We start from the raw sequence: 22,780 nt of genomic DNA on the forward strand, positions 1-22,780 counted from the left end.
GGCGGCCCTAGAGTACGAAGACCACAGGGAAGACGGTAAGGATGTGCGAATCAAGGATTTTCATTTCGAATCAAAGTCGAATTGAATCTAAAAAAGAAGTTTCGAATCGAATTCGAAAATGTTGTCTAATTAAATCGATCCAAAGTTTAAAGATTAAGAATCGAATCAAGTTCGAACTGAAACAAAGAAAAAAAATCTCAAAAATAGTAGGTTTTAAAACACATTTTCTGTATGAAAAAAGAACATAGGAGCAGGATTTTTTTTTAAATCTAATCTTGCTTATATATAACAAGCTTTTTAGTCGGTCGACCCCCTTTTTTAAAGATCCTGATCTGGCCAACTTGTAAAAGCGGCCGATGGGGTCGGGACCAGGTTTATTCATCTTGTCTCGTCGCCCCGATTCCAAAAATACCCCTATGTGCCCTGCTAGCACCAATAATGGCGGAAATCCCCCTCCCGCTCATGTAAACCATGATGCACCTGCAGCAGCCCTTGTGCGACCCAGACGGGATTTGCACCACCGGATTATTTGTTTGGACGGTACTCCTGAAGTACCCTCCAAATCTGGTTACTCTAGCTCAACTCCTTCCTTGTACACAGACGCCAACAACAACAACAACAACACACAGACACAAAGGCAAATGCATAGGCCCTCCCCCTATTTTTGGCCCGTCCCGTTCATTTTTTGTAAAAAAATGACGGAGGGACGGGCATATAGTATGATCCCTGCTGTGCGTCCGTCCGTCCGTCCGTCCGTCCGTTCGTCCGAGGACTTCCCGTGGTCCGATCTTGACCAAATTTGGTATGCAGCCTCCTTGGGTGACCCTAAGAACCGCCCGGTGGCAGCAAATCCGATCCGAGCCCCGGGGGCGCTGCTGCAGGTGCATCATGGTCTACATGGGGTCGAGGAGGATCTCGGCAACGGATGCAGCTAGGAGGGCATGTAGGGGTATTTTTGGAATCGGGGCGACGAGAGAAAACCAATGGTGCCAGTTTCGAGCGAATCGGAGAAGTTCGGACCCGGGTTCAAACCCCAGCGGGGTATTTTTGGAACATTTTTTTATTCGAGTTTTTGCATTGTTTCTGATGTTTTTGAGGGTGCTGATGACGAAAACGACATTTATTTTAACCCCAGACTCAGGTTTAATTCCCGTCAGGGTCAAACATAGGCGAAATTCGTACGTTTCTTAATGCACGGGACGGGCCAAAGTTGTCGATTTATATCGCTACTTTTCCTGTTATTTGAATAGAAGGGCGGGCCAAAAACAACGCTAAGCGCTTTGTGCGCGGTCTCTTAACCGGTTCCGAATATTCCGGGTCAAAGCAAAGATATCCGTCCCCGAATCGAATCACCCCTGATTCGATACCAAACTATATCCCTAGAAGACGGCCGCTTCTTGGAGTACTTGGCTCGCCGTGGCCACAATTTTACGTAGAAGCCTTGATGGCTTATGGCGTTGGTGGCTCGTGGCCTCGTGCCCCTTGAAACCCTTCGGAATAAATGTGTGTTAACTGGCCTTGTAGGTAAAAAGAGATTTGTGTGAAAAACTTTGTGTGAAACTGTCTATGCGAAATTACATTAGGTGAAACTTCAATATGTGAAAAAATTTGTGTGAACCGTCGTGTTACCCTGGGACAAGTATTCATGGAGTACTTTTGTCGCTAAATTTATTTTGCCTAAATCTTTTTTTAATAATAGTAATGTTGCTATGACTAAAGAAGACCAATAGATGATTATTCATAATATGCTATAATTGAGCAGATAATTTGCAAAAGATTTTGTTTCAATACAAATAGTATCGTTAAGGGTGATGGCAAGAATTTTGTTCTTCAACGACAAAGATTCAACGACATTTCTTTCGCTTTGGTTCATGATAAAATTCTTTGTTTTGGAATGACCAAATTTTCACTTATCTGATTGTTACTTATCTGTTTCAAGGTCGTGCGAGGTAGACTCACTTTGGTCCCTCGGGGAAAGAAAGAGACCGGAAGTCGGGTCGCTTACTGAGAGGATGTTTCTGACCGGTGGACCCATCCGACTTCCGGTGTCTCTATTATTTCTTTACGAAGGATCTGTGGATGCAGCGCGCTAGTCTTCACTGTTCCGTAACCTGTGCGACGGGGGAGGGATTGGACTAGATGGCGGAACGGGGTCAGTGCCGCTGTGATGTGTTGATGCAGGCAGGGGCTGTCCATTCACAAAGGATTCTAAAAATATGAAAAGTTTCTAATAGTTTTTCACAGTGCTCAAAAGACACTTAAACTAATCCACTCACATACGTTAAGGAGGTTACGTTGCCGCGGCGCCAGTTCCTGTTTGACCCTCACTCTTGTTCTTCGATCGGCGACGACCAGAAAGCTCTCTGACGTCACGCACTTGGGGATTTCGGACGCATCAATGTAGCGCAGCGTTACGCTGGGCCAGACCCCGCACCCTCGGTAACAGCGTTACGGAACGCTAAATTTCTCTTGTAAATATCTAAGTTACTTACTGCTTACTGTTATGAAATGTGTTCTCATACTTAACGTGTTAGCGTAACGTTACGCTGGCTCGGCGGCCCCGTCCTCCCATACCGCAGCGTTACGCTGAGCAGATATCCCCTCCCCCTTTCGTCCCTCGATGCATGACGTAATGAGGTATTCCGCCTGACAGGAAAGAAACTGCAAGATAGCCGTCGCTACAACACCGCAAACCCTACCTTAGTTTCGCATTGTTTCTGTGCACATGCGCTGAAGCCCCGACCAGGTAAAAATCCGGAAGCAAGTGAGGGTTTCCTATGTTCCCCGCAGTCATCTTTCAGTTTCTGCCCTTCCTCTTTCAGACGGATTACCTAACTACTGTGGGAGAAGAAAACAGCTTGGCTTCTCTTGAAATTGAGTTTTTAACCTAATAATGTACTTCAAAATGGTTTACATCATTGCAACAAATTTTGGCCAACCCACTCGTTAGCACCTTAAGAGAAATTGCAAGCAATTGTACAGTGCCCTCTTTATTTCTTCGCTGAAATATCGTTACGAAGCAAACGCTTTGTAGACTTTTCTTAGTGTTGTCGTTTTTCATCCAAGACCGTCTCCATCTTTACAGTCGCAGTCCCCCTGACCCAAGGAAGGAGGACATCCTAGTCAAGGCCTTGAACCAGCGAATCTCCCGGAAAGGCCTGTTTCTCGACTAGTGCCTCCACACGGCGACGAGCTCCGAGTCTTCTACAAGTAAGTAATGTTTCGGAGGGCCAACGTCGGTCCCTCGACGCAAGCAAGTTGACCGGCAGCCGGGTTGCGTCGGCAAATCAGAATCCAGCCACTGATGACACGCGTCTCGGAGTCTGGAAAGGGCGCGAGCAACAGCGAAGCGTCAGGGCACTGTAAAGAAACGTCCCCGGTGCTCGAGTGCCAGAGCCGCCGACGTTACCTAATTCAAATAGTAGCTGAGGCACTGTATCTCTCGTTTTAAGCAAAGTTTGGGGTAGGATCAGAAAGTTTTTTTCTTCCGCCCAGAAGGAAGAGGTGCCCAAGAATAATTTTTGAAATGCAGTCTGCGACTTTTCTGCCCGAAGGTCTTCCGCTACACTCGCATCCTTCAATCGACATTTCATCAAAATTCATTGACGTTCTACATGAATTCTAACAAAAATGCTCATACGCTTATTACTGCGCGCTAACGTCAATTCGTCGATAAACCATAACCCAGGACGAGTCTGAGAGAGAGCACTCGATTGACCCGATTTGCCACACAATCGTTCCACGGTATTTCGCATGTTGCTCGTGCCTTGTTGGCGCCGTGACCCGACTTCCGGTCAACCCAAGCATTGCCTCGAAGTACGACGCGAGGGTCAGTGTGGGGAAAATGGGACAGCTAATTCTTAGTCAAGAATCGACATTTTAGTCGGGGGTCGTCAACTTGCATATTACTTCGCACACAAGCTGTATATTACTCGTAATTACTCTTATATTACAGCTAAAAGTCTATAAATTTTACCTATTAGGCTACTCAGATCATAGGTAGCACAAAAATATCGGCCTAAAAACGGTAATATGGGGTGTACATTATCCTATATTACTGTATGACTTCGTACACGCGCGATGTGACTTGAAGACCCCTCGATTTTAGTACTTCTGCCGTAGCAAATGTTATTTTCTTAATAAAAACATCACATTTGGTATTTGTTGTGCGTTCTAAAATGTCAAACCTTGACTAAGAATCAGCTGTCCCAATTACCCCAACTGACCGCAAGGCCTTCATTCTCTTCGTAGTTTTGAAGCAGGAGTCTAGTTGAGATGTATCCATTTTTCATTTGGATTCTTTCCGAAACTGTTTTGTATTGAGTCTAATAATTTGGTGTGCTGATGCGAACCATCCCGAGGCACAATATTAAGATTAAAAGCCAATTGAGCATTCTAGTCGTCGCCGATCGAAGAACAAGAAGAACAAATTTGGTTTTGTTCTTCGATCGGCGGCGACTAGAAAACTCTATTTGGATGTAAGTCGAATTATTCCCTTCTTCCGCTTCCTGAATCAATGATTGTGAATACTTAGGAACTAATTTGCTTATAGTTGGACTAAAAACTATTCCTGTGGACACATCGAATTTTAGGGACAATATTGAAACCAACGTTAACATGATAATCCATGGCTTTTATGATACTATGCATAGATGTTCACAACTTTGTCCATCGGCGCGACACATCACTTTGCCTCCAGAGCAAGGGAGGAAAATAAGAATACGGCTCAAGGACAAATTTGTTTCATTATTTGAGACTTTTTTATGGACATTATCGTGAACCTTGTTACGGACGTCTGTGAACAATTAAGCGCTGAGCTTGTATACAAAAATGCTTTCGAAAGCCTGTGGACATATTTGTCTAGGGTTTGCGTCTAAATTTGTCGCCGTTTCGTAACGTATCTAAAATCACGTTTCCGCCATGGACACTATGCCGTTCGGTACCTGGTGACAGAAATGTCCAGGATATTTGATAAGTGGTACTTTACTGTGTTTCAGGATGTCCCGCGAGCGTGAGCCCCGTCACCGCACAGCTGGATCGTCAGCGTCCGTGCGTGCTCCACGCGGTGTCTGCAATGGAGAGAAGCGTCTGGAGTGCCCAGTGTGCGAGAAGCAGTTCGCCTTTAGAAGTCAACTAGAAAGGCACCTTCAGACCCACACCGAGGAGATGCCTTTCGATTGCACAGTTTGCAAGAAGAAGTTCGCTAACAATGCACATCTCCGAACGCACCTTCGCATCCACACTGGGGAGAAGCCTTTCGAGTGCACAGTTTGCCAGAAGAAGTTCAATGAAAGTGGTAATCTCAGAAGGCACCTTCGCATCCACACCGGGGAGAAGCCTTTCGAGTGCACAGTTTGCAAGAAGAAGTTCGCTAACAATGGAGATCTCCGAACGCACCTTCGCATTCACACTGGGGAGAAGCCTTTCGAGTGCACAGTTTGCAAGAAGAAGTTCAATCAAAGTGGATATCTCAGAACGCACCTTCGCACGCACACCGGGGAGAAGCCTTTTCAGTGCACAGTTTGCGGGCAGAAGTTCAGTCAAAGTGGAGGTCTCAGAACGCATCTTCGGACCCACACCGGGGAGAAGCCTTTTGAGTGCGTAGTTTGCAAGAAGAGCTTCAATGAATGTGGAAGTCTCAGAAAGCACCTTCGCATCCACACCGGGGAGAAGCCTTTCGAGTGCACAGTTTGCAACAAGAAGTTCACTGAAAGTGGAAGTCTCAGAACGCATCTTCGAATCCACACCGGGGAGAAGCCTTTCGAGTGCACAGTTTGCAAGAAGAAGTTCACTAAAAGTGGACACCTTAGAGGTCACCTCCGCATCCACACTGGGGAGAAGCCTTTCGAGTGCACAGTGTGCAAGAAGAAGTTTGTTCAAAGTGCACATCTTCGTACACACCTTCTGACGCACAGCGGGGACAAGCATCGTGAGTGAATAAGTTTGGACGAGCTTTATCTCCAGGACAATGTTCATACGGCGCATCATTTATGCTATTCACATTAATCAATTCTGTTTGAGAGAACGTTGGAACAGCGCCAAAGCCATTGTGGCCATGATTCCTATTTTTCTTCAGTGCTCTTGGTACTGCTGTAACTTATGCCAGTTGACAAATACTCACTGTTAACATTGAATCCAAGCCTTTTATGGTCCTTGTGTGGACACCTAGTCGCTCGGTGCAATTTCACTGGTTAAGGGAGCAGTGGCGCTTTGTGCACGGATTTTAATTTTTTCCAACTTTTTGTTTTGACCTCAATGAAAAATATTGGCATGAATGCTGAACACTAACAGCGGTACCCTAAAGCACAATTATTTTACAACTATTTCAAAACACAATTTGTTTTAGCACCCAATCAGGGAGGAATATGGTGCACCTTAAAAAGGTCTGCAAAATCATGAATGGTGTCACTACGCTCACAACTTCAGCCGAAGTTTCTTTTTTTTTTGGCTATCGGTAAGCTGTACCTGAAACAGCATAACTTTCCCACAAAATGAATCCCAGGAGCCAAAACTGGGCGGAAAATACTGCTATATATTTAGTATCGGACGAGAAAGATTTGTTAAAGTTAATTAACTTTTCTAGGAGTATTTTTCGTCTGATTTTAATTCCTTAGGTTCATTTTGCGGTCAATTTTATGCGCTTTCAAATGCACTTTACCGATTACAAAAGAGTTGACAGCTTTGGCTAAAAACGTGCGTGCAGTGACACCATGCATAATTTTGCATTCCTTTTTTACGTGCTTCCCATTCTGCCCTAATTTTTTGCTTAAGCAAAAAAATTAGTTCTGAAGTTGCGGTTAAATGTTTGCCCATAAACATGGTCACCGCCGTTTGACTCCAGCGTTCATGCCAATATTTTTTATTGAGGTGCAAACAGAAAGTTGGAAAAAAATTGAAAAAACCGTGCAGGAAGTGCTTCGACTTTTTTTAATACATGAAATAACTGTTTCCTAATAACTTGTTTTATCCAAAATTGGTTTGTGACGCTTTGGTAAAATGCTTTAGCATCTAGATCTAAGTTTTTTTTATGTTGATTGTGCTACCTGAGACTGCGTCTTACTGCGACCTTGTCCTCAGAAGCCTCTCGAGAACGCAACGAATAGGTGAATGTGAAAGCTTCTGTACGAACATTGTTTGGACCAACGGAATAATTCTGTAAATTTGAAAAGGGCGTGACAAATACGTCGAAGCTTCGTTTTTTGTTTTGAATTCTTGTACCTTGGAACATTGCTTTTGGATACATTAAACTTGGTTCGTGTTTTTAATTTCTTGAAGGTGTCTTATTTAGTTTCAGCTTTTCCCTGCCAAAACGTTTTTGTTTCTTCTGAAAAATGGCTAAAATGGAGTCAATTCCTTTTTCGCTTCCTGGATCAATCACCCTTGATTATGAAGGTTCAGACGGGTATCAGGCAAGAATCCAATGTTTGTTTACCGGGAAGCAATTGAAAAAAATTCCAATGCTAATCGCATTGCACGGTGTTCCCGTTTCCATAACTGGTTGAAAATCGAGGAAAACATGACAAGACAACCGCAGCCTTTGAGAGCATGCCAAACAATCCAACCTCAGCAACAATGGAGGGGCAGTTTCAATGGGCGCCTGTTCGTTCTTTCAGCCTCGCGATTTTCGAAAGGGCGCAGACGGCAAGCATATTGGTGCCAACCCACGAAAATTAATTTGATGTGTCGTTTCTGCTACGAACTTTTTAGTAGTGACAGACTTTAAAGATGTTCCAACGTTGAGACACCGTGCAGTGTGTTAGCATTAGCATTTTCGAATTTCACGGCGTTTAGATTTTTTTTAAGGGGAGGTTCTGGCGAAAATCTTGCCATTTTCAAAATGGATCCCAGTGTCATAATTTGTTCGGAATATAAAATCTTTCTTTGAGGAGACTAAAATTTGATTTTTGAAGGCACATCCCAGGCTCTGAACCCAGTCGAAGAGTCTTTTTGATCATATTTAGGCTGTATCTTAAAAAATCTCCTTGCGCATACTATTTTGTCGTAAAAGGTTGACCTTGACATTTTTCACTTCTTCGATTCATTTTCCAAAAATGCCGGCATGCATAGCTCAAAATCTCCATTATATTATTAACTATAAGCTTTTTAAGGCCAGGGACAGGTGAAAAAATGATCTCAGAAACTGCTGGTCCAAAACTTCTTATTTTCTGTCAAAATCTTACTCTTGATGATAAACTATTTCACCCAAAATCCCATCCCATAATATCAAGCGGTTCCTGAGATACAGGCTTTTTTATAATTTTTTAAGTGTTTGTTAAAAAATTCCTGTGCGTTTCCCATTTTGGGTTATTGACCTGACCGACATATTTTTTTGTTCGTCTAAGTCCAAAGAACAAACGCAAGTGACAGATTTTAGTTTCCGGCACTGATAGCAAAATACCAACTTTTCAATTTTGATATTTTTCAAAAACCAAAGATTTTCCCTTTTTTTGTAAAAACCGATATCCAAAACCATACTTCTGGGTGGAATATACAAAAACTGTCACTTGTGTTTCCTCGCAATAACCTACTGAGTCAGTGGAAAAAATATCATTGACGACACTTCAAACTGTATGCGCACAGGACCATTCAAATGTTTAAAAAATGTCTTCGGAGAAAAGGGCGTTTAAAGTTTGGTGACAGATTTTAATGGATTTTCAGCCAAAAAAATCTCCTTGCGCATACTATTTTGTCGTAAAAGGTTGACCTGGATATTTTTCACTTCTTCGATTCATTTTTAAAAGATCCCAGCATGCACAACTGAAAATGTCCATTACATTATCATTGGCAAGCTTCTAAAGCATGCATTTCACTTTAATTGATCAACAATGTACAAAATAGACAAGTTTAAGTGACTTCTTAGATGAAAAAAGCATGTGATTACTAATATAATGGAAATTTTGAACTAGGCATGCTGGAATCTTTTTAAAATGAATCGAAGAAGTGCAAAATGTGAAGATAAGCCTTTTACGTCAAAATAGTATGCGCAAGAGGATTGTTCAAGATATGGCTAAATAAAGCCAAAACAGTCCAAAAAAGACAATTCGACTGGGTTCAAGACCTAGCATATGCCTTCAAAAATCAAATCTTAGTCTCTTTGAAGTATGATTTCATATTCCCAACAAATTAGGACAGTGGGGTTCATTTTGAAAATAGCAAGATTTTCGCTAGACCCCCCCCCCCCTCCCCCCTTGATGGCAAAACGGACAATTTTACTAAAGTGTCGTAAATGCAGGAGTGTGCGAAAAGATGTATTTTAAGCACTTCCAGGTCCCGGATAGTCGAAGTCCCGACAGATCCTGAAAGAGGAAGGTCCAAAGGACCATTTTCCACCCAGAACTCATTTCATTCAATTTCACCAAACTTCTTCATTTTTTCACCTGTCCCTGGCCTTAAGCGGAAAAGTCCCTAAAATTTGTCTATTTTGTACATTTTTGATCAATTATAGTGAAATGATTGGTTAGAAAGCTTGCGAATGAAAATGTAGTTTACGTTTTGAGTTGTGCATGCCGGCATCTTTTAAAAATGAATCGAAGAAGTGAAAAATGTCAAGGCCAACCTTTTACGACAAAATAGTATGCGCAGGAAGATTTTTAAAGTTATAGCCTAAATAGGAGAAAAAGGCTCTGCGGCTGGCTTCAGGGCATAAAATGTGAGTCCCCCATGAAAATTTTTAATAATAACTTGGTAAGACATCAAATTCTTAACTGATTTTCACAGTGGGACCTATTTAGGAGAAAATAGCATTTTCACCAGAACCTCCCCTTAATGGGCGACTTCAAATTTTGACGGGTGGTACGATGGGACCATGCCGTTGCCATGGAGATTTTTTTTCATGTTTTGACCATTTGCTCAGAACATCTATGATTTCTTGTTACTTTGATGAGCCAGGAGGTTTAGTTTTGAGGAGTGGCACATTTTTTATTTGAACCATTTTTTCATATCATTAACGGTTCTCGTTTTCGATTGTTGAAAATTTATTTTTTCGCGTTTACGGAAAATTTCCACGATAAATTTTTCAAAAAAAATTTGGGAAATTTTTCTTTTTTTTTTCATGGTTGAAATATTTTAAATTGTTTATTTGAAATCGGAGGGGGGGGGGGAAAGAATCCACGGACCTCGGACAATAGGGGTTCTTGGGAACCCCTAAAAAAGAGTTATCACATATTATTTTTGACCCCTTCTTCCCTTGAGTCTCAAACGGCCACGGTTATGACACACCCTGACACCCTTCCTCGTGACGTCACATGTGTCCAAGTCATTGTTCTTGGCACCGGGGATACGCGACTAGGTTGTCTTCTTAGGTGCCCAAATTGAGATTTCCCGCGTAGAAATGTACGGCTTTTATACGGCTGCTAGATATTTTGTGATCAAAAAACCGCAGGCGTTCGAAAAATACCGGCTAATGTTTGGACTGTGTCAGGAAGATTTGACAAAATATTCGGATTTTGTGGACGTTTTGCCAGTCCTGGCCGACCGCTTTTCACGTCGTTTTAAATGACCTTAAAAAATGTCCAGAAGGCAAAGACAAAAAATCGGCAAAGAGCTGCCGCATCGCTGGCCGCGCGGCAAAAAAGAAGCCACCGGCGTCGATCCACTAACCTGTCGCTTGCGAGACAAGAGCGAATCCGCTGGGCCAGGGCGTCTTCGCTGAAGACGGTTCGCAGCTGACGGTCGTATACGCATCCACGACCGCGTGGACTCAGCCGGTCCCTGCCCCAGATCAAGCCTATGATCCAGCGAACACTTTTGATGACCGCGGCAATAACAGCTACGTAGTCTGGGGCTGGACGCGGGGACCTGCGGCCCTGCCGTGGAATGGGAGGAAAGAGATGTAAGTTCGCACAGCCCAGCTCTTGTCACGCTCTAGCGCGAACTTTCATCTCTTTCTCCCATTCGTTCACAGCAGGTCCACGGTCCAGCCCTGGACTACGTAGCTGTTATTGCCGCCGTCATAAACAGTGTTCGCTGGATCATAGGTTTGATCTGGGGCAGGGCCCGGGCTGAGTCCACGCGGTCGTGGATGCGAAACGGCCCGCTCAGCTGCGAACCGTTTTCAGCGAAGACGCCCTGGCCCAGCGGATTCGCTCTTGTCTCGCAAGGACAGGTTAGGGGATCGACGCCGGGGGCTTCTCTTTTGCCGCTGCGGCCAGCGATGCGGCAGCTCTTTGCCGATATTTTGTCTTTCCCTTTCGGGACATCTTTTTAGGTCATTTAAAAGACGTCAAAAAGCGGTCGGCCAGAGACGGGCAAACGTCCACAAAAATCCGAATATTTTGTCAACATTTTCCTGACACAGTCCAAACATTAGCCGGGTATTTTTCGAACGCCTGCGCGTTACTTTGATCACAAAATATCTAGCAGCCGTATAAAAGCCGTACATTTCTACGCGGGTTCATAAAAATTTGATTGCGTATTGACAAATCCGGTCGGATCCACTTGCATCCACTTGTTCGAAAAAATCTGAACAAAGTGCAGCTGTAATACTTCAGCCAGTGACAATTTGCGCAGAAGTACACTGCAAGAAAAAGTGTGGATAGTACAACAAAATTACAACAACTGTACAATAAAAGTACAACGAGAATTGTACAAACCACAACGAGCCCTGGACGGCACAGCACTCATCATGCCGGCTCAATTGTACTTTGTACAACAATTGTTGTACTTGAAGGGTATATTAAATTCCTGATAAAAAATTAGCCAGAAATTTGTGTACCTTTGTTGTGGTTATTTCCTGCATCACGCTTAGCGTGATGTCACAAAAAACTGTGATGTCCCGTGCCAACTTGTACATGAATAAACTTAAGTGTGTGTACTTCCTTTTCTCGTTCACGTCCACTTCGGGCTCTCTTTCGATACTGGCTGGCCTACCCGGATTTCGCTTGGCCCACACAGCTTGCCTACACTGAAGAACATCGAGCGGGTGAGTACGCAGCACCGCCCTCGATTCGAACGTTACTGTTGTTCATCAAAGACCGTGCATCTTTGTTGTCGTCCTGAAGGAAGGAGTAACCCAAACAGGCTTTGGACGGCGATTGGTCAGCAAGGCACGTTTTCCGACTAGGGTCTGTACACGGCGACGTGCTCACCGAGGGGGTAAACACTCCAAGAGATCGTGTACAGAGTACTCGGTATTACGCGGTATTACGCTGTATTACGGGGATATTACACGTGTATTACAGCATTAAAATGCCAAAATTTGGCACATTTTGCCCCAAAATGGTATTTAAATTATGTGTATTACGCGTAATACACGGTTTTTGTGTACAGGGTATTACACGAGTGTTTACCCCCTCGGTGCTCACAGTCTTCTACTTGTAAGTAATGTTTCGCCGGCCAACCTCGGCCCGTCGACACAGGCAAATTGGCCGGAAGTCGGGCCAGAAACCAGCCACTGATGACAGGCGGCTCGTTTTCTCAAGCGGCAACGCAACCCGACCTCCGGTAAATTTTAATCTTTTCGGCGTTCAAGGTCGTGCGAGGTAGACTCACTTCGGTCCCTCGGAGAAAGAAAGAGACCGGAAGTCGCGTCGCTTACTGAGAGGATGTTTCTTACCGGCGGACCCATCCGACTTCCGGTGTCTCTATTCTTTCTTTACGAAGGATCTGTGGATGCAGCGCGCTAGTGTGCACTGCTCCGAAACATGTGCGACGAGGGAGGGATTGGACTGGATGCCGGAATGGGGTCGGTGCAGCTGTGATGTGTTGATCCAGTCAGAGGCTGTTCAAACACAGCGGATTTTAGGTATTTAAAAAGTTTATATTAATTTTTCACAGTGTTGATAAGTCACTTAAACTTATCCCCTCACACAAGTCAAGGACGAGGGGGTAAACACTCCAAGAGATCGTGTACAGAGTACTCGGTATTACGCGGTATTACGCTGTATTACGGGGATATTACACGTGTATTACAGCATTAAAATGCCAAAATTTGGCACATTTTGCCCCAAAATGGTATTTAAATTATGTGTATTACGCGTAATACACGGTTTTTGTGTACAGGGTATTACACGAGTGTTTACCCCCTCGGTCAAGGAGGTTATGTTGCCGGCGCCAGTTCCCGTTTGACGGGACTCTTGTTCCCGTTTGAGGGAACTCTTGTTCTTCGATCGTCTACGACCAGAAAGCTGTCTGACGTCACGCACTCGGGGCTTTCGGACGCATCAATGTAGCGCAGCGTTACGCACGGCCAGACCCCTCACCCCCGGTACCAGCGTAACGGCACGCTTAATTTCTCTTGAAAATACTAAAGTTATCCTCTCTTACTGCTCACTCTGATGAAATGTATTCTCGTACTTAATGTGTTAGCGTAACGTTACGCTCGCTCGGAGCCCCCGTCCTCCTATACCGCAGCGTTACGCTGAGCAGACAACCCCTCCCCTTTCGCCCCTCGATGCATGACGTAATGAGGTATTCCAACCTACTAATGTACTTCAAAATCGTTTACATCATTACAACAAATTTTGGCCAACCCACTCGTTAGCAGCTTAAGAGAAATTTCAAGCAATTGTTCAGTGCCCTCTTTTTCTTCGCATAGCTAAATATCGTTACGAAGCAAACGCTTTGTAGACTATTTTGAGTGTTGTCGTTTTTCATTCAAGACCGACTCCATCTTTCCAGTCGCAGTCGCCCTGAGCCAAGGAAGGACATCCTAGCCAAGGCCTTGAAGCAGCGTATCTCCAGGAAAGGCCTGTTTCTCGACTAGTGCCTCCACACGGCGACGAGCTCCGAGTCTCCTACAAGTAAGTAACATTTCGCCGGGCCAACGTCGGTCCCTCGACGCAAGCAAGTTGACCGGCAGCCAGGTTGCGTCGGCAAATCAGATTCCAGCCACTGATGACACGCGGCTCGGTGTCTGGATAGGGCGCGAGCAACAGCGAACCGTCAGGGCACTGCAAAGAAACGTCCCCGATGCTCGAGTGCCAGAGCGGCCGACGTTACGTAATTCAAATAGTAGCTGCGCCAATGTGTCCCTCCTTTAAAGCAAAGTTTGGGGTAAGATCAGAAAGTTTTTTTACTTCCGCCTAGAGGGAAGAGGTGCCTAAGAATTATTTTTGAAACGTAGTCTGCGACTTTTCTGCCCGAAGGTCTTCTGCTACACTCGCATCCTTCAATCGACTTTTATCAATATTCAATGACGTTCGTGCGCATTTATAGAGTTTTGCATGTCAAAAAATTGTTAAGACGAAATTGATGAAATGTTTATAATTCTAACAAAGATTCTCATACGCTTTTTACTGCGCGCTAACGTCAATTCGTCGATAAACCATAACCCAGGACGAGTCTGAGAGAGAGCACTCGATTGACCCGATTTGCCACACAATCGTTCCACGGTATTTCGCATGTTGCTCGTGCCTTGTTGGCGCCGTGACCCGACTTCCGGTCAACCCAAGAATTGCCTCGAAGTACGACGCGAGGGTCAGTGTGGGGAAAATGGGACAGCTAATTCTTGTTAGAGACTTTTTTATGGACATTATCGTGAACCTTGTTACGGACGTCTGTGAACAATTTAGCGCTGAGCTTGTATACAAAAATGCTTTCGAAAGCCTGTGGACATATTTGTCTAGGGTTTGCGTCTAAATTTGTCGCCGTTTCGTAACGTATCTAAAATCACGTTTCCGCCATGGACACTATGCCGTTCGGTACCTGGTGACAGAAATGTCCAGGATATTTGATAAGTGGTACTTTACTGTGTTTCAGGATGTCCCGCGAGCGTGAGCCCCGTCACCGCACAGCTGGATCGTCAGCGTCCGTGCGTGCTCCACGCGGTGTCTGCAATGGAGAGAAGCGTCTGGAGTGCCCAGTGTGCGAGAAGCAGTTCGCGTTTAGAAGTCAACTAGAAAGGCACCTTCAGACCCACACCGAGGAGATGCCTTTCGATTGCACAGTTTGCAAGAAGAAGTTCAATGAAAGTGGTAATCTCAGAAGGCACTTTCGCATCCACACCGGGGAGAAGCCTTTCGAGTGCACAGTTTGCAAGAAGAAGTTCGCTAAGAATGGAGATCTCCGAACGCACCTTCGCATTCACACTGGGGAGAAGCCTTTCGAGTGCACAGTTTGCAAGAAGAAGTTCAATGAAAGTGGTAATCTCAGAAGGCACCTTCGCACCCACACCGGGGAGAAGCCTTTCGAGTGCACAGTTTGCAAGAAGAAGTTCAATCAAAGTGGATATCTCAGAACGCACCTTCGCACCCACATCGGGGAGAAGCCTTTCGAGTGCACAGTTTGCAATAAGAAGTTCGCTCTAAGTGGACACCTTAGCGAACACGTCCACATCCACACTGGGAAGAAGCCTTTCGAGTGCACCGTTTGCAAGAAGAAGTTTGTTCAAAGTGGACAGCTTCGAAGGCACCTTCTGACGCATACCAAGGATACGCATTAGACTGAATAATTTCGACGACCTTAATTTTAATGACATTATTCATACGGCGCATCATTTATGCTAGTTTATTAAATCAATAATTCTGTTCGAAAGAACGTGGGAACTGCTCTGTAGTTACTATGGTCAGAACTCCTGCGGCTCTTTTATGTTTTTCGTGCGGGTGTAACTAGGGCTACTTGACCAATACTCTCTGTTTACATCAAGTCCAAGCTGTTCATTGTCCTTGTGAGGACGCCTGTTCGTTCCGTGCAATTTCACTGATTGCATGCATTGACATTTCCCAAAAACATGTGTTATGCAAAATTTGCTTGTGACGTTTTGGAAAAATGCTTTAGTTTTTAGATTTTGGGTTTACTTTCAAGTCGATTGTGCTACCCGAGAGTGCTGCTTAACTTCGAACTTGTCATCAGAAGCCTCTCAAGCACTTGGTGGAGGTCAAGCTTCTGTTTCAACATTGCTGAGACGAACGGGTAAATTAGGTTTATTTTTTAAGGGCGTGATGAGTCTCTTGAAGCTCAGTGTTTTGTTTTGAATTGTTTCGCATTGAAACATTGTTTTGAAAACATTAAACTTGATTCGTATTTTGGATTTCATGAAGATGTCTTGATAATCTGGACCCTCTCACACTCAGTTCTTTCGAAACATACAAGCAGGGTAAACGGACAAGGCATGGTCGCACCGTATCTGTCTCTTTTGTCTTTATTCCCTGGACGGAAGAAGTGGTACTCCAGGCAGCAACTCCCGCCAACATGTATCACATTAGTATGATGTCCAACAGCAAACGACACAGAGCCCATTCGACAGTCATTTTTTTCTTGCGTCTTAAGATTTGCACTCGGATGAAGCTGACACACGCAGTCGCCGGATAGATTCTATTGCCGACATCAAGGTGCGCTTCTTGACGCCTCTACCCGGTGACCCCGTGCTTGAGTTGAGCAAGGGGCAGTGGCTGGTCTCCTTGCAATGCACGCAGATTTCCTAAGACGTGCAGCCACGGCGCAGACCGGTGCAAGCTGCCAAAATTCCGGACGCGTTTTGAGCTCCAGAGTCACTAATCGGGACTCGAACGGAACGTGTGGCCCGGCCCCACCAATGGATTGCCCTCCGAAGGAGGAATCCTTTGGTGGTGTCACACGTTCGGTTCGAGTCCTGTTAAGCTGTAGAGCTCTCAACGCGCTGGTTTTCTGGCCCGACTTCCTTGCGCTGGACCCACGTGAGAGACAGAGATCCGACCTGTCTGAATCCCTAGCCAAGGACGTAACGTGGCTCGGGAAAGTCGTCACTGAAACGAGGGCGTACACTTCGTGGAATCGAGCACAGACTGCTGCGCTGTATTTGGGCGGCATTCCGCGAGTTGCACGGCATTGAAGTGCGTTAATGTGGTCACATCTCGCCGCGAAACAGTGTTAAGCTTCACTGCAAAGCGGTGGTATGTTTGCCTGCCACAAAATTGGCAAGCCGTTTTGAATGCCAAAAATTGGTCAGCTTTTGTCGGAAATCTTCAATGGCTGGCCAAAGTTTGGCTAGCTGCGGAAGGGGTAGGCCAAGCTTTGCAATTTTTGGGCATTGAAAACGGCTTGCCATTTTTGTGGCAAGCAAACTTACCACCGGCTTTGCAGTGTTACGTGTATCACGCGTAGCACAAGGCTTGTGTGTACTTGTCACATTACGCGAGTGCACATCCCCTCGCCTCAAGCGCCGATCCAGAGAGGGCAGGAGGACCACACATGCACAGCCGGACCCCAAGATAACCGCCTGAACGGTACTCAGTCCACGCGTGAGAGTCTTACACAATTTGGCGTGGCGGGAAGGACGTCACTGCAAAGAATTCCGTGGTTTGGTGCGGAAAATGTACGGAAAAATGGGGTACGGAAAAGGTGCGGACCTTCCGTACTGGTTCTCTGTGGTCTCCATAAGGATCTCATGTAAACTGGTACGGAAAAAAATGTACAGAACTTTCGTGGTTGGCAAGGTACGGACGGTCCAGGTTAAAAATTGACCAGACACGTTCCGTCCCTTTTCCGTCCTTTTTTCTACCAGTGATTATCCCACTCTTGTAAGTGTGGGAGACGGTTTGTCCGGCACTTCCTGCTCTTGCACCGAGAATCCAAGTGCTTTAGCGTCAATTGGTGCAATGCGCGCCCTGGGGTGGTCTGCGAGGGCAAGGGTTCACCGGACCTAGCCGGCGGCTCTTGCCCTTGATAATACATTCACAATCTACATTTCTATGACAATATATAAAAAATTTACAGTGTAGAGGGGGGGGGGCGATCTTCGAGGTCACGCCACCGACCTGCTGACGGTGCGTCCGTCGGCCAGTGCAGTGCTGACCGTGCACTGACGGCCGTGCTCGCGGGGCGCTGGGCCTTCGCCGTTGGCAGTGTGCCTCCGGCGTCGGTGCAGGCAGGTCGTTGCTGCTGCGTGCGGGGCAGCCGCGCGTCTCTCGAAGTCCGTCTTCTTCGTCGCCCAGCTGGAGCCGTTGTTGGGGTTGGTGGGCACGCGCGGGGGCCGTACGTCTTGAAGCGCCTGGAGGGAAGGCAACCCGCGGGGCTCCAGTGCGCCCGGACACGGTAGGTTGCTTACCCGGAAGGGGCGCTTGACACCCGGAACCTGCATTAGGTCGGGAAGGGCGCCCAGTCCGAGCTGGGTGCGCTGAACACCTTTTAACTGTGAAAAAGGGTGTTGCAGGGGTCCACTGAAATGGTTCGTTCTCGAGAACGGTTCAAAACGTATTTAGTGGTCAACATTTCTGATCAGAGGAACGTTCAAGGTAAGTTTTAATTAAGGTTATTGTAAAGTGAAAAAAGTGGCTACATCACATTTTGAACTTGTGTCCGCGGGAAAAGGATCATATATGTTTCATATATGGTACATATATGAGTATATATGATTCATATATGGTACATATATGAGTGTATGTGATTCATATATGACGAGACACACGCCATATATGAAAGTCCATCCTCCATATATGTATCATATCTGTATTTTTATATCATATATGCAAAAATTTGGCCTTATGTTTCATATATTTTCATATATGATATTCTAGCACATATATGACTTTTTAAGGGAAATTTTGGCAATTTGTCACATATATGGCCTATATATGACCCTTCAGCTTCATATATAAAGTCCCTAGACACATATATGGGGATTTCATCATCTATATAAAAATGTTCTTGTCATATATGTACAATATATGACCATTCCACTTCATATATGGTGTTCCTAGATACACATATGAGGATTGCATCATCATATATGAACATGGTCTGGTCATATATGTACCATATATGTACCATTTTGACAATGTCTAGGTTCGCGGCCGCCCATCATTTATTTTCTAAGTCCCCCCAATATATTTCATATATGAGACATATATGTGACATATATGATATCGACCAGCTCTAGAAGGTCTCCGTCCAGAGCCCGGGTCCTGCCGGGAAACGTCGTAGCGTAGAAATAAAAACCGCCTGTGGAATCAAAGATCGCTGGTTCGAAACCTACTCCGTGACGTTTTTATACGGCCATTCTTTCAGTTCTTTTGTTGTAAAATGCATAAGTACTTGATCTGGAACCTTCACACTCTAAATTTAGTATAAAATTTTCAATTTTTATTGATTTATGAAAATTAAGTCATATATGCTCATCATGCAATATAACATATATGAACAAAACTTATATGATTCACATTAATAGGTCATATTGTATCATATATGATTTTAAATGTTTCATATATGCAAATATATGAATCATATATGCCCAATTAATATGATCCATATATGATCCATTTTGACTCATCATATATGGCCCATATATGATCTTTTTCCCCGAGGCCCCTCGGGGGCGATGCCCTTGCATGGCGAGCCACGGGTTTCTTGTCTTTCTGAATACTTAGGCTCTTCACTCGGCGATGGCTGACGTTTAAGTACTGTTTCCGTTCCAGAATCTTCCTATTCATTTCACTTGACGCTCTGGTGGAAAAGGGGAAACTCGAAAGGGAGTGCAAAGGATCAATAGTCGGCGTAGTCGCTGGTGGTGCACCTTTAGCGAAAATTATGTTTGGATCAAGTGTAGCCAATGAATCTTTACACGGAAGAAAAAGAACGCGCAGATGCTGTGATGAGGGCTTACTTTTCATCTTTCCTTCCGTTTCAAGATTCGCTGGATTAAGGTACGCCTGTCGACGTTACGCTAGAAGTAAACATACATTTTAAATCCACCTCAGGAGGGCTGGGGGTGAGCTTGTTACGGTTGCGCAAAGTGCCAAGCGTAATCCGATTGCACTTTCTTTTCACATTCACGTCCACGTGAGGACCTTTTCGCCGTACTGACTGGACTATCACGTCTTGGCTCACAGCGCTGGCCTAAAAGAAAGCATAGTACGGACCAGTTCACACCATCATGGTATTTAATCGTTGTCGTCGTTTTCCATTCCAGACCGGCTCCGTCTTTGCAGTGGCAGCCCACCTGACGAAGGGAAAGGGGGATCCTGACCGAGAAGGACGAACGGCGCGTCTTCAGGAAAGGCACGTGTTTCCACCAGCGTCTCTACGCGGCGACGTGTTCCGAGTCCTCTGCATGTAAGTGATATTTTGCTGGACTAAACTCGATCTCTCGACGGAAGCGAATTCACCGGAAGTCGGGTTGCGTCGGGGCCCAAACAGAAATCTGCCCCCGATATTGTGCGGCTCGGATTCCGAATTGGCGATGCGCCCGACTACCGGTGAATTGTCTCTATCGGGTTGGGAAGACCGCTTGGATCCTTCGGAGAAGGAAATAGGCGGAAGTCGAGTCGCCTTCCAACAGAGGAGCGCTTGCGGAGTGGATGTTTCTCATCGGCCCGGGGGGGGCAACGGCCTAGGGAGAGCGTGAAGCGATGCTCGCGCCGTCAGTGCAGAGGTTGCGCACTTGTTCGAGATTATGAAACCCAGACTGTGTTTTTTGAAAAGCTTTGCACGATGGAAACGGCTTGAAATTTAGGGTGCATTAGGCTAACTGCTCTTCCCCAAACTCCCCCCCTATCTAATATTAAGGTGCAGTAAAAAAAACCAAAAACACAAAAAACATAAAAATTTAGGAAAAAACTCGAATGCGCCATGTTGATGTAAATGATTTCGACCTTGTGTTCGGTTGCATAGGGAAATATCGGGCAGTCTACTAGGCCTAATGCACCCCAAATTTTGTGCTCTTTTTATCTGTGCAAAGGGTTTTTCAATCAACGGGCTAGATCTTACAATCGAAGCAAAAAAAGTAACCCCTGCACCTTACTCGCGCTTGGCTTCACGCGCTTCCTAGGCCGTTGCCGCCCCCTGCATCGGCCGACGCGACCCGACCTCCGGCGTTTCTATTCTTTTTTTTTCTTTTTTTCTCCGAAGTATTTTATATGGATGCAGCTCGTTAGCCTTCACTGCTCTGTTGCACGTGTGATTGGGGAGAGACGCACGATTTTATTTATAATCGGACGCGAAGATTCCCGTGGACAAATTTTAGGGACAATATTGCATCCCAAGTGGAAATGTTTCTAAGCGTTTCCAAATGTGCACTTAGTCGTCCATGGCTTTTACGTCATAGTATGTATTACTGTTTGCAACTTTGTCCATCGGTAACTCATCACTTTGCCTCCAGACCTTTGGAACGAAAGAAATCTATGGCTCGTGATCATATTTGGTTCATTTTCTAGAGACTTTTTCATGGACTTTCTTTTGAACCTTGTTATGGACATACTTGTCCACCTCTGCCAACAATTTAGCGCTTAGATTCTGTACAAAAAGCGTTCCAAATTTATGTGGACATATTTTTCTTTGCACTGTTTAAAAATGGTTGTACAGTAACAGTCAGCGGACAGAAAATATAGTTGTTCCAAAACATAGTACGTTAAAGGAAGCAAAGCAAAAGAAATTTTGTTGAATCTAGTAAGTGACAATTTGTCAAAGAATAACAAAATTCTTGTTATCACCATTAACGATACACTTTGTGTGCAAACAACTGATCCAAAGCGGTAGAAGGGGATAACTCAATTTTCATCATTTTACAGTGAAACAAAAAACTGTTTGGAGGGTAAACTAAATCCAATTGGATGAATAATGCAATTGCATTTTTGTCAGAAAAGCCTAAGAATTACCCGTGAAAATTTTCTTAAGTGTAGCATCACTCTGTAGACGGTTTTTGTGTTTAAAAATCTTTACTTTGGGAAAATGGACTATGGAATTATGTTTACTTGGTTCTCCGAAACGAGGTGGAATTCGGAGACAATTCAAGTGGAGCTGAGGTCTGCGTAGTCTATATTTCTGTGGTACATTTTGGAGTTACCTTTTTTTTCCCAAATTTGGGTGATGTGGAGTTAAGTTGAGTTGATTCGTTATACATTACATTCATAAAGACACAAGTTGAGTTATCTCCCTTTGTCATTATGTGCAATGGAGTCATGTGGGCTTCGGTTGAGTTCCCTCCATTTTCCAATAAAATTGGGACCGTAAAAGGGTCAAGTTGAGTAGCATCTATTTTTTATGTGGATTTTCTCCTAAACTGTAAGGAATTGGGTCAAAAAATTTTGTGTAGTGATGCAAACTATGCTGAGGTAAATAATGAGATAAAAACTAAATTTTGGAGATAAGTCGAATTATTTCCTTCTTCCGCTTCCTGGATCAACTTATTGCAGTTGTCTGCTCAATTTAAATATATTATGATTAATCATCAATTTTGTTCTGCTAAGTCACAGGACAATTATTACTAAAAGAAGAATCATGAAAAATAAACTATGGGGCAAAAGTTCTCAATCAATATTTTGGCTGAGCGATAGCGAAGCCCTTGCCGTGTTTGGGCGCTCCGAAAAGTGACTGGTCGTGCGTCTGTCTGTCTGTCTGTCTGTCTCTCTGTATGTAATCACTCACGTTTCTCAGCAACTACTGAACGAATAGTATCCAAATTTCACACCTGAAGTCTCCTAAACATCCTACAGGGGGAGTTTATCTCAGATTAACAATTATCATCGTTTGAAATATTCAAAACATCATTTTGAACTAGGTAATTAGCGTGTTTAGGTTGGTAGCAGCGTGTGGCTGACCAATTTCTCATACCGGCTGCCGCGCTTGCAAGCCGTCTGCAAGACGGGACGGCACTTATGCAAAGAAACAAACTTAAGAGCAAAGGGGTTCTCAAATAGGTACTGAGATAGTTTTTTAACATTCTAGAATGATTGAAACCCTTCCGGGGTGTCAACAGAGGAAAATACGGAAACTAAATGTGAGAATGGTTTACGTGTTTCGTTCCCCTCTTCCCCTCTCCCGTCACAGGGGGAAAAGGGCAGTGCACTGAGTGTAGTTGAATAGAATAGAATAGAATATTTATTTTCAGCATTTTTGTTGGGACACATTATTCCAATAAAAATTTTAAAAT

The 22,780-nt window shown here is 44.6% G+C and overlaps 4 protein-coding genes across 24 annotated transcripts in view; all 4 read left to right on the forward strand.

Annotated features, from left to right (window-relative positions):
- The first annotated feature begins 1,961 nt into the window (after positions 1–1,961).
- On the forward strand, positions 1,962–7,269 carry LOC117651689 (gastrula zinc finger protein XlCGF8.2DB-like). Of its 10 annotated transcripts, none has more exons than XM_034395973.1 (4): positions 1,962–2,152; positions 2,654–2,746; positions 3,086–3,210; positions 4,998–7,269. In XM_034395973.1, exon 4 carries the CDS (start codon positions 4,999–5,001, stop codon positions 5,935–5,937), a length of 939 nt encoding a protein of 312 aa, XP_034251864.1. In that variant the 5' UTR covers positions 1,962–2,152; positions 2,654–2,746; positions 3,086–3,210; position 4,998; the 3' UTR covers positions 5,938–7,269. The 10 variants fall into 10 exon arrangements, with proteins under 10 accessions (XP_034251864.1, XP_034251891.1, XP_034251855.1 ...); XM_034395964.1 differs by lacking the exon at positions 1,962–2,152 and adding an exon at positions 2,169–2,471; XM_034396000.1 differs by lacking the exon at positions 2,654–2,746.
- Positions 7,270–11,746: 4,477 nt separating this feature from the next.
- LOC117651646 (gastrula zinc finger protein XlCGF8.2DB-like) overlaps positions 11,747–22,780 on the forward strand; it is a 16,900-nt gene continuing 5,866 nt past the window's right edge. Inside the window, exons 1-3 of one of the 10 annotated variants that reach the window (XM_034395892.1) lie at positions 11,747–11,920; positions 12,000–12,062; positions 13,618–13,739. The gene's annotated coding sequence lies outside the window, so the exon portion shown is untranslated. The other 9 variants (XM_034395882.1, XM_034395871.1, XM_034395946.1 and 6 more) reach the window with 9 other exon arrangements.
- The window catches only part of LOC117651284 (gastrula zinc finger protein XlCGF57.1-like), a 21,977-nt gene continuing 12,680 nt past the window's right edge, over positions 13,484–22,780 (forward strand). The window contains exon 1 of one of the 2 annotated variants that reach the window (XM_034395205.1): positions 13,484–13,506. The gene's annotated coding sequence lies outside the window, so the exon portion shown is untranslated. Of the gene's footprint in view, positions 13,507–19,893; positions 19,966–22,780 lie in introns of those variants that run through there. The other variant, XM_034395213.1, reaches the window with a different exon arrangement.
- Positions 17,931–22,780, forward strand: part of LOC117651736 (gastrula zinc finger protein XlCGF8.2DB-like) — a 51,896-nt gene continuing 47,046 nt past the window's right edge. Inside the window, exon 1 of one of the 2 annotated variants that reach the window (XM_034396222.1) lies at positions 17,931–17,949. The gene's annotated coding sequence lies outside the window, so the exon portion shown is untranslated. Of the gene's footprint in view, positions 17,950–19,396; positions 19,418–22,780 lie in introns of those variants that run through there. The other variant, XM_034396390.1, reaches the window with a different exon arrangement.

This window comes from Thrips palmi, unplaced genomic scaffold (assembly GCF_012932325.1).
Source record: "Thrips palmi isolate BJ-2018 unplaced genomic scaffold, TpBJ-2018v1 HiC_scaffold_10, whole genome shotgun sequence".
In the NCBI taxonomy this organism is placed as follows: domain Eukaryota; kingdom Metazoa; phylum Arthropoda; class Insecta; order Thysanoptera; family Thripidae; genus Thrips; species Thrips palmi.

Bases quoted from the DNA above. Each gene is read 5' to 3' on its own strand.
- LOC117651689 (XM_034395973.1), top strand. From the start codon at position 4,999: ATGTCCCGCGAGCGTGAGCCCCGTCACCGCACAGCTGGATCGTCAGCG.